This window comes from Podarcis vaucheri (genome assembly GCF_965113315.1).
Source record: "Podarcis vaucheri genome assembly, chromosome: 8".
In the NCBI taxonomy this organism is placed as follows: domain Eukaryota; kingdom Metazoa; phylum Chordata; class Lepidosauria; order Squamata; family Lacertidae; genus Podarcis; species Podarcis vaucheri.
In genome coordinates, this window is record NC_138766.1 from 5,120,323 (window position 1) to 5,134,683 (window position 14,361).

Consider the following 14,361-nt stretch of genomic DNA (forward strand, 5'->3'; position numbering starts at 1 on the left):
GCATTAAACCGTGTGTCCTTGCAGTTTGGTGTCCAGTCATGTTGTGCAATATCTTTGGTTCTAGAAGGGCCATTTATTAAAAGTCCATAAAAGAGATTTGGCGGGGAATGGCGGTAAATAGTCGTAGTAATCATCATCATCAATGATAGTCATCACACCTAAAAGTCTCTAGGCGCGGGAACTCTAGCTGACCGTTAAGAGCAGTTATTACTTTCGGTCACAAATAGCCAACTGGCGGAGGGTCGGTTTTCCTTCGTTCCCACACGCGAGGGCCCCTCCTTCCCGCGAAGCCCCTCTCGGGCTCCCTGCCCACCCAAGCCCGCTCCCTGGCGAGCCGCGCGGCGGGGTCGGTTTGGAATGGAGGGAGCGCAGGGGCGATGCGGGCGTCGGGAGCAGCCAGCCTCGGCCAGCGCTGCAGCCCGGCAGCCCGCGGACACATGACAGCGAACGGTTCCCTGTCTCTTGGCTTGCTTAGCAGCGGAGAAACCCTTCCCGGGGCGGCAACACGGCCGGAGAGCCCCCGGAGGAGGAGGAGAAGGAGGCGGGCAGCAGCCTCCAGCGGAGCCGGCGGGAATTGCGCCGCCCTCTCCGCCTCCGTCGCAGTCCCTTGCCTGGCTTTCTGGCCTAGTGGCGCGCGGCCGCGGGAAGGCCAGCCCTGACGGAGGTGAGCTCGGCGGGGCGCGGGGCGCCGGGTGGGGGGAGGCTCCCGCCGCTCGTCACGGGGCGCGGCGCCCGCTTTAGGGCGCGGCCTGCACCATCTTCTTTGTGTCAGCCTCCGTTTCCCCCTCGCAGCTTGGCGGAGCCGAGGCGGCTTGCGAGCGGCCTGGCGTAGCTGTCTTCCTCCCTCCCTCCCTCCTCTTCCTCCCCCCCCATAGGCCGCCCTTGACTTTGGGCCTCCGAGGCCTCGCCTTTGTCTCCTGCCGGGGTTGAGGGGCAGCGGCGGGGAGGGCGCCGCCTTCTCGGGGCGGGAGAGCGGCCTTCGGAGCCGCCTTCCTTAAACCCCGCTGCCCGCTGCTGGGGCTTCAGCGCCGAAGGGGCGCGAAGGAGGCCGCGGCGCTTGCGGGGTCTTCGGACTGGGCTCGGTCCCTTTGCTGCCCCTGAGGAGGGTCGCTCGCTTCCCGAGGCTGGGCGTTTATTTGAAGGGGCCTCTTGGTTCGCCCGGCATCGGCACCGCTAGAAACCAGGTAAAAACTTCCTCGAAACCCCGAGGAAGAGACCCGAGGCTCCCTTTGCCAGCCTAGTCTTGAGGTTCGGGAAAGCGTATGATCGAAAGACTCGCTTTGGGGTAAAATCTTCCAGCTGGCAGAGGCACCGGCTCCTCTGAAATCAGGATTTGAGCCCCCAGCTCAATAAAATAGGGAAATATGTAAAGCCCGTACTTAGAGAAGAACGCGGGAGAGGCCTATTTTTCCTTTGCTCAAATTATTTTTCATCTCTCATTCTTGGTGGGCAGGTACTTTTCCCCGTACGTTATCAGTAACTGTTACTTAGATAAATTAAACTTACTGTACATGCTTACATATGGAAAGTAGGAAAGAAAGTATTCTGTCCTGAGGAGACCGTATCTGTGCAGGCCTGGATTTATTTATTTTTGTTTGTATTTTTGGTGGATGAGGAACGCCTGCCTGTCATTCAGAGCAGAAACTCCCAAAGGGTTGTGAGATAAAGGCTTCTGTGAACCTCCCCCCAAGGGGTCCTGCCTGGTATATCCCTGCCTGGCTTAGCTGTGTTCGCCCCCTTTCAGCCAGTGTTCTCTGGACAAGTAGTTTTTTCTGCGTCTATATCCACAGAATGCAATTCAGTCAGTCTTGACATGGACACAGCAAAATTGCATGATTAACAATCTTCTACTTATCTGCATGAGAATTGGGCTATCTGCATTTTTCAGTTTTTTTCTTCTACTAATCAGATGATGGTCAGAGCAGTGATTTCTAGAAACAAGGTGAAAGCTTCTCTTGGAGCACAGAATTCATAGCTAAGGGGAAACCTTTTTACATATTAGAGTGAAACATGTTTCCAATATTAATTCAGATAACTGCTTCGGCCGTCAAAAGTCTAAAAATATTGATCTTGCATTTTGGCAGGTTTCCCCCTTTATGCTAGAGAGGGGTGAGAATGCAGCTTGCAGTGTATAGACCAGTGAGCAAGCTTTGGGAAAGATGGCCTGAGCTCAGTGGCTAAACTGCTGACAATTCGGAAGTGCTATCAGCAGGTAGAAGTGAAATTGCTGGTGGCTGGCAAGCCCAGGGATACTTCATGAGATACTTCCAAAGTTTCCCAGGTCTCTTTTCCTATATGCATATAGAAAAAGTGTTACTCTGAATGCTATATGCACGTGCATTGAAGAGTGTAACTTTCTTCTGTTCATATTATTACTAAATTGGAAATCAAAGTGTGGGTTACTTATATCACCACTCAAGGCTTTAAAATTATGGAATAGACTAGCATAGCGATGAGGGGCAGTGATAGAAACAGTGGTTTGGAGCATGAAATGCTTTGTTGTTTCCAGATCTATTACGTTTTCTTCTAAGGACATCTAGGATGCTGATTACAGATGTACAGTATTCAACAAATAGTAGTATCTTTACATCTGCCATATCATGGCAACAGTTCACATGAATTTTTACAATGAAGTGTTCATATTCCTAGATCCTCTCATGCCCCTCTTTTTATCCATATTTCTAAAAGAGTGCAGGTGCTTCATATGTGGTAGTTGTCCTAATGTGTCCTTGTTTTTGTGAACACGTGTTGCAATGAAATATGTGTATTATCCCTTTCAGTTTCCATATGCCCTAGAAAAATGTTCCAGAAAAAATGCTCACATTTTGTGACATTGCAAGCAGTATAGGGCGTATTTCACCCAAAGTAACTAACTATAAACATATTTTCTATCTGTTTAACATCGACAATAAAAATGGGTTTTTGGATAACTAAAATGCCTCCACAAGAGCCCTGACATCATCTTCAAATGCTTTTTATGCACTTGGATTTGGTCATGACTGTGTATGTCTTTCTTCACACTTTGATGCTGTACATCCTTGAGTTCTTCTAGCATTCTTGCAGTGTAGCTGCCATTCAACGTCTAAGGATTGATGGATCTTCAACCAGTCTGACCGCTTCTCTCCACAGAAGGCTGAGAATGTTTGCTTTCCCTTTTGTATTGTGAATTTTCCAGCATTAGATGCCAGTGAAACATCTGAATGCTTTTTTAAAAAAGGGTTTTATTAAATATTTTCATTGGTTACAAAATTACGTACATCATCTCAGTCTTCAGATCATAATGTACTTTCTACAGATTAGTCATATTTGATGTGAGACTTTAATGTTGTATGCAGTATAAGGTTGGGGGAAGAGAGGGGGTAGTAAACTTTCATTCTTTTACATAGTATATGTGTGAGGTTTCTGTGTCAGCTTTGTGTGGGTAGGTTATCTTTATTCATTTATTGGTTTTCACTGGCATTGAGAGAGGTTGGGGGCCCCAGGGCATGGATGGTTGCCTTCAGTTGGCTTCAGTGAGTTTTGTTTGCATGTATGGGGGGCGCGTGGAGAGGAATTGTTGGGTAAAGTTAGCCATATTGATTTGTATGCTGTCAGTGAGTTCTTCTTGTTGCCTTGTTGGGCTGTGTGTGTAATAAAGGGGAGCCACACCGGGCTGAAGGTGTCCTCTTTTATTTGTCCCCAGGTCAATTTCAGTTTGTTGGTTAGCTTTTCTAGATTTCCATACAGTTTGGTACCAGTGGTTCATGTTCAGATCCTTCTCTAGGTGACATTTTGCTTTCCCCATATTTAGGTACTTCCTTAATTCATATAGCTGCCCCATGGCTGAAGTACTCTAGGAAGCCAGTGTGGTGCAATGTTAAAAACTGGGATGGAAAAGCTATTTGCCACATGGCTTCTGGAACCTGGATTACAGGTGCAAAAACGGAATGGCTAGTTGCCTTTCCCCCCCCCCCTTCAGTGCAATGACACTTTCTATTTCTTTTTTCATAGAAAATATATTTGGTTCTTTTTGCAATTTGTGGTACTTGGAGGATTGTAACCAGCCATAGCAAAACAGGTCATATAGAGAGCACAGTGTAACTTAAATTTAGGCATGTATAGGAAGTAATACCCAGTGAACTTCATGGCTGAGTGGGGATTTGAACTCTGGTCTCCCAGGTCCTATTCTTCCAGACACTCTAACCATTACACCACACTGGATCTCACTGGGGAAAACCTTTTTCTTTCAGTTTGCAAAACCACAGCTTCTGTGATAGGTGGAGCTACCAGTGAGGGACATTGCCTCATTCTGTCCATTCATGCCTACACAACATGATTACCATTATTTTCAAGGTTCTAAGGTTTTTATTTCTGTAAAGAAAAGTAGTTCCCTTAAATGGTGCAGGAACACTCATGCAAATCTTTAAAAAATAATAATAAGGTGATGCACCATTTTTAAAAATAAATAAATCCTGCATTATGATATCCTTTAAGACAGGCGCGTCCAACTCCCAAGAGACTGTGATCTGTGAGCTTTTGGGGAGGGGGCAGAGTTGTCGAGCTTTTTTTAAGGAGGGAAAACTCTGATGCTAACAAACGCACACAATACAACTGAGAACTAACAATAGATGCAACGGAGGAGGGCAGGGCGGAGAATTTTTTCCCCCTACAGTTTTTTAAAACACAGGCTCAAAAAGCATCCTTGTGGATCTACCTGTTGATCATGGTCAGCCGGTTGGACATCGCTGCTTTAACAGATGTGGTGACCACAATTGCACACAGTATTCTGAGTTCAGCTGCCATTTCCTTCTTTTTTCCAGTTCTGTTTTCAGTCCTTTCCCTAATGATCCCTAAAATATAATTCCTCCATTTTACTGGTGCCACAGCCTTGGTCAGCGTCTTAATTGAGCTATCCACTCAAGATCCCTTAGATCTTGGTTCTTGGTCAGTCACCATCAGCTCAGACCACAATAGCATATATGTAGTGTTAGGATATTTTGCCCCAGCATATTTCACTTTGCACTTTTTAACACTGAATCAGATTTATCATTTTAATGCTCATTCACCCCTTTTGGAGTGCTTCACAGCAACTTTTAGTTAAAAACTACCCTGAACAACTTGGTGTCATCAGCAAAGGGCTAGAAAGATGCTCTGTCTCATGCTGCGGACATGGGTTCAAAAAGCAGACAACACACATCCAGTAAATCTCACTCATTATCACAAATGGGCAGGACCGAAAGTAAGAACTAGACCAGAATGGTTATCTTATATATTTCAAGATATGAGAATATTTATTCTATTTACACTTCTCCCTCCATACCAAACACACCATTAGATACACAAAATCAAACTTCAGAATGGGCAGGTACACAGGAAGGGGACTGCTTTCGCCACCCATTCCCCATTCTTGTAGCTAAATTGTAGATGACTTTCAGTAGATTTTCTTATTGTAGTATTTTCATATGAATTCATATGAATTTGCATGTTCCAAAAGTGGCAATATTGGCCACTGGAAAGGTGAGATCTTGACCAGTTCAGAGGTACAGTATACAGTCGTATCTTGGTTTTCGAACAGCTTAGTTCTCGAATGTTTTGGCTCCCAAACACCACAAACCTGGAAGTGACTGTTCTATTTTGTGAGCTATTTTTGGAAGCCAAACTTCCAATGCGGCTTCCGATTGAGTGCAGGAAGCTCCTGCAGCCAATCAGAAGCCGCACCTTGGTTGTTGAATGTTTTCGGAAGTCGAATAGGCTTCTGGAACGGATTCTGTTTGAGAGCCAAGGTTCGACTGTAGTATTGTGATAGTCGTCTAGTTATCCTAACACTTTGCACAACTAAGCATTGCACCACCACCTTCCATGCTTTTATCTATGTGAGGTGTGCTACATTAGAGATGCCTGATTCAGTGAAATAGTTGGCTGATTCTGCTGAGCTGCTATTGTAGTGAAGATACCACTGTATAAGTCTAGGCAGATGGAGATCACACACAGCATTGCCCATCTTAGAGGAGAGACAAAACACACTATTTATATGAAATGTTGTGTCCAAAATGAGAACTTGAAGACAAATTCTCTTACTTGTTTTGTATCATGTAGCATCAACCCAATGTAAATTGGACATGGTGTGTCATGGTTGATTCTATGTCTGACAGACTGGGTTTCAGTTTGAATTCACCTGTCCGTGTGGTTAATCTCCCAAGAGCTGAACTAATGTCAGTATTGAAGATGCAGTTAGTTGACAGGGTTGATTCTTAATTTTAAGGCACTCAATTTTATTGCCCGTTTAGGAAGGCAGTTAATATAACTGAGAGAGTCTCCTCTTGACATTCTATTAATGTTCCATCAAGATTTGATTTTTTAAAGCATACTTCTATGCAACACATAGAAGGCAAACTGCATCATCACCACTCAGTGTTCGATATTAGCCAGGAGCCAGGTGTGTTTTGTGACTGGGAATTGTCTGATTGTGAGCAATTTGAGAAGTCTTGTCGCCATGTATGCAACTGAGATACAGTGTTAAAATTGCTGGTGCTGTGGGCGCAGGAGGAGAAATGCCTCCCTGCCCGACTCTAGAGTAGGAAAGATTGCTGCTGCCTTCTGCGTGCCGCTTTGCCACCCCACCCCAAACATGTAAGTTCAAATCTAGCACAATACTTTAAATAACATATATTATATCTATATCTATACATGCCGGTATTTGTAAATACTATTTTTTCAAATGACTTAAGATTTTCACCCTTATTGCAGGAGCTGAGTCCTATTTACGTTTGTGGTGTCCAATTAAGAATTGCTTTTAAAAATGTGATATTAACAATGTGTCACTTATATGAACTGTGTATTATTTCATGTCTTTCGAAAAAATAAATAGAAAGTGCAACTGAAGTGGACAGGGAGGGGAATTGTGACTAGACATTCTGTAAGCTAGGTAACTAATGGCTCCTTAAACCGAGGTTACAGTTGCCAAAATGGAAAGTCTTGTTTTTCAAATGGACTGGTTATGATTGATTATCAGTTAAACATCAGGCTAGGTCAGATGACAACCTTGAGCTACATTAAGAACTTTGAGAACTTAAAGAAGAAAAGTTACTTTATCCAGGGACAGTCTATGTATATTTTCTTAATGGTGACGCAGATCATTCATAGCATAAGAGTATTCTTCACAACTGTGAGCAGGGCAGTGGGGTGGGGTAAGTGAAGACAAAGTACAACAAATAACTAATGTTCACTGTTCCTGCTCAGGCTGCACAGAAAAAGCATTTTGGTTCCTGAAATTCATTCTGATTTCAGATAAAATATATCTGAAAGAATTTTACAGGATGATATTTGTGGGTAAAAACAGTCAAGATCTAATGATCCCCAGATGATGGAGATGTCAGATGCTACCCAGGCATCTTCACTTAGTCGCAAGTGGCTAATACTCAGATGCAAAATGCACCTGGCTAATTTTAAATACAGTCGTACCTTGGTTTTTGAACAGCTTAGTTCTTGAACGTTTTGGCTCCCAATCACCATAGACCTGGAAGTGACTGTTCTGGTTTGCAAACTATTTTTGGAAGGCAAACGTCCAACGCGGCTTCCAATTGAGTGCAGGAAACTCCTGCCACCGGTCGGAAGCTGCACCTTGGTTTTTGAAACCAACTCTCTTGTTCTGAAGAGGTGCAAATAATTTCTTTCTGTGAGCAGTCATGATACATGCACCATTTTGCATTCCATAATAATGATTGTGATGGTGATGGTGATGATAAAAAATAATATTTATACCCCACCATTCTGGCTGGGTTTCCCCAGGCACATTTCTGCTCTCTTAGATGCGGCACTCACACAACCACTATTTTGTGTTAATACCATGCCCCCACTATAGCTGCCATTTTGTGTTATGCCAAATACCTCAGAGCCATCATATTTTGACAGGCACCCATAGAACTTTCTCAAAATTCCAAATGTGCCCACTGGTCCCTGCTGTGGCCACTTCTATTTCCTTTCTTTAACAGCAAGAGACTATCTGATGTGACAAATTACATTAATGTTGCCCAAAGGGCACAAAATAAAGGTAGAATTGATGTCAAGAATACATTCTGATCTAGCTCATTTAATAGATCTATCAGTATCCTAGCTTGTAAAGCAATGCAAGATAGAAAATATGAAATAGGGAAGACAAAACAACTTCTTAGTCTAGTTTAAATCCATCAGTTAATTTCATTGGACCTCTAGAGTAATGTTTGAAAAATAGCATAAAATGGGAATTATATATTTATTGTTATTATTTGTTTAAACCATTTACATCTTAATTTATGCCAGGATACATCATTAGATCTCAAAAGTGAGGCTTGCAAAGTTTCCCGATCTTTTTATGACCCATTTCTTGGATTTGGCTAAATTATTTCTCATTTGTCCTTTAATAATTACTCAAGATGTTTAATCTTTCCATGAGAAAAATGCCAATTCTGAGAAAGGACCAATAAACAAGATTTATTATTTGGATTTGTTGGTATGATAAGTTTCTGGAATATAGTAAAAATGCTAGTTGATAGAACAAAATGCTTTAATATTTTTTAGTTTAAGGCTGTTTACATAAGACTATACACTTACTGTTATCTTAATTGTTAGGCTAGGAGTAACACATGATTCCTGTAGCGAAGATACATATAGTAACTTGCTTCAACAGTATCACCAGTTGGAACAGGAGATGGGTCAAGTTGCTGAAACATGGCTTGAATATCAGAAAAGAATAGATGATTATGTTGATGAACAGGTAAGCAACTAATATATATTTATATATATATATATAATCTTAATCAGAAAGTTCAGGTGTTAAAACAAATTGTATACAGGTGTATGTAAAGAGATGCAGATAATTGTTAACACTGTGTATAGGTGTACTATATTAATATGTTTGTATATGTGCACAAATCATTTTATTTTAGTCATTTGCCTTATATATATTTGCTTTTGAAGAAGATGACAGGGAGTAAGGAAAGCCAGCAACTGGCTTCCAAAAAACTGGAGGAATTGGAGATGCAAGTTATCACTTTGTGGCTTGGGGTTGAAACTTTTCTGCTATCAACTGTTCTCATGAAGTGTTAAGTGAAAGTTGTGTTTGTGGCACAGGGAATATTTGTACATGTAGTTTTTGCTGGGTAGCCATGCAGGTATATTATTGCTCCCAGATTAGCAGGACTTGCTACATGTCATAAAACTGCACCTTAAAAATTTTATAGTGGCAGCACACTTACTCTTTGTGTTGCCTGCCATGGTTGCTGCAGACAGCAGCATCTTGTAGAACTGTGATGTGTAATACACCCCCCTGCCTTTTTACATGTGTATGGAAAGTTTGTGTTACCATGAAGCATTTTCTATGAAAAAGTTGATAATGAGAGTTTTACACATATATGACTCTTGAGATTGTGTTTTAAAGGGGTGTGTGTGTGTATTTAGCTTTGTTTATTAACCGCCCTATTCTTTTATGGAAAAGGCCCTTAGGAAGCCCTGTTTAGGCCAGTGCGTATTGAGCATTAATTAAAAAAATGCATTGCTTTTCAACATCTTTGAAACTGTTTCCCCTACACGTTCTTTCTGTTGGATTCTTTGTTTATCACATGTGCTGTAATAGGAAATGACAGATCTGAGATGGATTAAAGCATTTTTGTTTTTAATTTGTACACTTATTTTTACCAAATTAATTTAAGTGTTAAATACTGTGTTTTAATAATCGGTACATGATACCTGTATTGAGTCTTCAGTATTGTGTGATAAATAGAACTTTTAAATAAAATACTTTTGAAATTCCAGAAACACTGAATTACTCACAAATTTTTGAATCTGAGAAAGAAGTGTTACAGGTGTGTAAATAAAATAAATACCTGAACTTCACAGTTGACCTAGGTCTCATTTGCAAGAAGAACAAGTTGCAAGATGTTTTTTAGCTATTGAATTAAGTTTAATATACTAGTGGAGTATATTATACCAGAACCAATAAAGAAGAGAGCTAGTATGGTTAGAATGCTAGACTAAGGTGCAAGAAACACAACTTCAAAATCCATGTAATTTCTATTTGGTTAGGCTAAAATCAACAGCAATATGGAATGTTCTCTGAGATTTTATAGTCCAGAATTCTTTCCAAAGAGCTCTTAAAATCTTCTAGTAAGATTTGTTTGAGCTAAGAGCATATAGGGCTAAGCTACTCATGATGGGATGGATCTGTCTCAGGCATTTGACTTACCGTAGATTCCGGTGTATAAGACAACTTTTTAACCCTGGAAAATCCTCTAAAAAGTTGGGGGTTGTCTTATACGCCGGGTATGGGTTCAGTGGGCGGCGAGCTCCGCGCCGGGAGGAAACTGCCTGGTGATGTGGCCCAGGAATGCTAAGCTGGCTTCACTGGGCGGCTTCCTCCTCGCGCGGAGCCCACTGCTGCTGCCCAGCGAAGCTGCCGCGTATAAGACTGGGCGTATAAGTCAACCCCCAAATTGGCAGCTGCCAATTGGGGTTGTCTTATACACCCAGTCGCCTAATACGCCGGAATCTATGGTAGATTCAGATCCATTTTGAACATCCTTCAATATCTTCTAGCTTCACAGTATCCACAGCAATTCATTTATATTGTGTTAAACTTCAGAAATACAGGTTTTTAAATACTTCATTAAAATGTTTAAAGCATGCATTTTTCATAGTTTCCTCAAACAGATCTTTTATGTATGCATACTGTAAATACCTCAAATTATAGTAGCAATTTGACATTAACATAAAGCTATTATCTTTTAGTGAATAAGTTCGGATAGTTTCAGAGAAGCTTAAAAAGACTAATAACAAAAGTTTTTATGTGGATTTAAGCTATTTTGAAGGATACAGAGCTCTGCAAAACACTTCTGGTCTAAAGCTTTATGACCTGAATAAGGTTGGCCTGTTTATCTCTTTACTGTCTCTATACCAGCGGAGGGTAGTCTCTAGCCTGCAGGCCTCTTTATTATCCATTTATTTAGTAGATTTATATCTCCCTTTCCAGTCAGAGTCCTCACAGTGGAACAGTGTTTATAAAGCACAACAGATACACCAAGAATCACATGCTCATAAAACAACTATCAGTCCTACTGAAGCAGAAGTTGGCATCAGGTGTTCCTTCCTATAGGACAGATGGTGTCCACTGGCCTGGGGTTGTTGAGAGGAGAGAGTACTCTGACTGGAGCAGGCCCTGACATTGTCTTTGACCACCTGCCTCCCTATCTTCTTCCCTCCCACTGGGCAGGTGGTTCTTGTGAGGGGCCAGGGGGGGGCGAATTCAGCCCATCAAGCCTCCCCATGAAGTTGTTTTGCCCAAGTCATGCCTGCCTGTAGCCGTATGAAGTTGGGTAGAGAACAGATAAAGCAGCAACTGTAAAAAGCATGGGCTCCAAATGGAAGAATCAGGAATGCATGACTCTGATTTTTCTTTTGTACTTGTGATTTGAATTTTGTGCTTTTTGATTCAGGTGCCTTATTTTCTCTCTCTTTTCACAATGGCAGAAAAAGGTGCCATGTTATAACTTCAGTTTGCAGCTTCAGATGAAGAATTGGGAGTGATGCACTCCTGGTACATATTTTTAGCCACAGATTTAAGTTACAGTCACCTGACGCTATATGCAGTTGGGTCATTGCCAAGTGGTTGGCCACCTGTCAAAGTGGCCCATATGGGGTTGCCCACTTGTGCTCTACACTGACTGGCACAAGAGTCTGAAGATGCTGCGTATTGAACCTAGGATCTTAAGGTTTAATTTATATATTGCTAACAGGATATCAATTCCAGACAGCTTACAAAACCACAGATTTTAAAATGTCATATAATCAGCATTCATATATCTATTAGCTTCATTGTTCAGATGTGGACTAAGAAGTGGAAGGTTTTTGACATTCCTTTTGCTTAAAAACATGTGTCAGAATGATCTCCGCTTTCCCCAATCCCAACATTCCCCAGTGTGATAGATTGGCAGTTTCCTTGAATACTGCTTTCATTCTGCTGGTGAATTTCCTCAGAATATCCAAGCCCAAGCCTGAAGAGAGAGGGGTTTTTAATGGATTGAGGGATGGGGTAGTTACTGCCACTGACTTCCCTTCAGCCAAGGAAAATAACAATGCTGGTGGTTTTGTGGCTCAGGGTTGAGCGAGCAAGAAGCAATAATTTAGTGGGTGTATGTTGGATTTGTTGGGATGTGTACCATGCTGTGCTACTTCTGAGCCCTAGCCATCCACTTTGATCTTATAAAACACTGTTTATATTTTATTATAAGTGTTCTATCTAATTGTGCTAGCCATGTAATTGTTTGTATAGGATATTTGTTGCCAGCTTTTCAATTTTAAGTTTAGCCTTGTGTGAGCTTGAAAGCAGGTTTCTACATTAGAAAAGGTAGGAACCAGCTCAATTCAATGTAATTCAATAGATCACCTGCATTTTTTCTGCATCTACGTACCATAACTTCTGTTGATACAAATCTTATGGCTTTAAGCTGCTATATTATTCAATAATCGGGATATAAGCATGTATGTTCTGAGTTGGGTAAAGTAGAAATCAAGCAGTGTTAATAAGTGAACTTAGCTTAATTTTGTTCCAGGTGACAGTGAGAACAAAAGAACCCTTTCTGAAAGAAGACTGGGAAGCTTTTAGGAAGAGGCATTTCATAGAACAGGTAAAACGATATACTTCCATCTAACACAGCTCAATTCAATGCATGTTTACTCAGAAGTAAATTTCACTGTGTTTGGTGAATCTTGCTTCTAGTAAAATGTGAATAGGATTGCTGCCGTAATTGTATATAAAGAATTGGAAGAGCCTTTCTGTGCTTTTTAGCAATTTTAATTTTTCTTCAAGTCTGCATATTGTATGTGTACTCTTCAAACAGCCACCACTGAAAGGGTACTTGGAGCATAACTGTCCTCCTTAATTTGTTTTCCATTATTTTAAATAAACTGAAAATGCACAGATTCACATTAACCTATTAAAGTGGTACCTTGGGTTAAGTACTTAATTTGTTCTGGAGGTCTGTTCTTAACCTGAAACTGTTCTTCACCTGAAGCACCACTTTAGCTAATGGGGCCTCCCACTGCTGCCGTTCTGCCGGAGCATGATTTCCGTTCTCATCCTGAAGCAAAGTTCTTAACCCAGGGTACTATTTCTGGGTTAGCGGAGTCTGTAACCTGAAGCGTATGTAACCTGAAGCGTATGTAACCCGAGGTACCACTGTAATACTCTTTATAATGAATTAAATAGGACAATACTAAGTTCCTTCCATATGTTTGAGGTTCTGTTATTTTGGTTAAGATTTTGTTAACTGCTTACGTGTTTCTACTCAAATATCTGCAAATACATTACAGTATTCAGCACATAGGGCTGGCAAGCCATTGGAGCCTGAAGACTTACTTTTCTTAAGATTCAGAATTGTCTCAATTTCCAGTACAGTGGTACCTCGGGTTAAGAACTTAATTCGTTCCGGAGGTCCGTTCTTAACCTGAAACTGTTCTTAACCTGAAACACCACTTTAGCTAATGGGGCCTCCCGCTGCCGCCGCACTGCCACAGCACGATTTCTGTTCTTATCCTGAAGCAAAGTTCTTAACCTGAGGTACTATTTCTGGGTTAGCGGAGTCTGTAACCTGAAGCGTCTGTAACCCGAGGTACCACTGTACAGTAACAGGTTCACTTAAATGAGTTGTATCCTCTGACAAAAACTTCAGAATGGTCATCTGACTTGTAACTTGACAACAGAGAGCCCTCAGGTGGGTTCTCCCAATAAGCAAAATTCCTAATGATACTCCTCATATTTCTATTGAATCTGAATCCATAATTACTAGCCTCAAATTAAATTAAATTTTTGCTTAGGATACTGAAGTAATTCATTTAAAGATAATAGTTTGGCAAGCATTGTTTCCTTAACAAACAAAAATGAGAAATGCACATTGTGGTCCAGTGAGTCTTTTTCCCCATTTGCTGCTGTAGCCCTTTGTGATCATCCTCTTGTAATGCTACTTTTTGTTTTTCCTCTTGTATTTTCCATCTCCTCATAGATTGCAGTCCTCAGCGTACATTTCCAGAAATAGGCTTCATTTGAGCAGAGTAGGACTTGCTTCTGAGTTGACTTGCATAGGATTGGGCATTCATCACCTGTGGAGATGAATATCCTCTCAGAACAGCTTACTACCACCACCCCAGTCTATAATCTGTATCTCTTGCTCATTAACCACCCCAACTGTCATTTGTGTGTCAAATCACCATCATATTATAGACCTCCTTGGTGCCAGGTAGTGCCATTCTTTATTCAGTCCTTTAACCACATAAGAAAGCAGTGATTGATTGAAGTTATTGTTTTGTAGTGCTTTCAGAAGTCATCTGGTCTGTGATAAGCTGCATCCGAAATAT

General features: G+C 41.4%; 1 protein-coding gene across 6 annotated transcripts in view; it reads left to right on the plus strand.

Moving 5' to 3' along the window:
* Positions 1 to 412: 412 nt before the first annotated feature.
* Positions 413 to 14,361, plus strand: part of FAM193A (family with sequence similarity 193 member A) — a 48,652-nt gene continuing 34,703 nt past the window's right edge. The window contains exons 1-3 of one of the 6 annotated variants that reach the window (XM_082234228.1): positions 413 to 664; positions 8,587 to 8,731; positions 12,561 to 12,635. In XM_082234228.1, the coding sequence (XP_082090354.1) occupies positions 8,666 to 8,731; positions 12,561 to 12,635 (141 nt within the window). In that variant the 5' untranslated portion in view covers positions 413 to 664; positions 8,587 to 8,665. Of the gene's footprint in view, positions 665 to 709; positions 1,185 to 5,646; positions 6,610 to 6,763; positions 7,167 to 8,586; positions 8,732 to 12,560; positions 12,636 to 14,361 lie in introns of those variants that run through there. The other 5 variants (XM_082234227.1, XM_082234226.1, XM_082234225.1 and 2 more) reach the window with 5 other exon arrangements.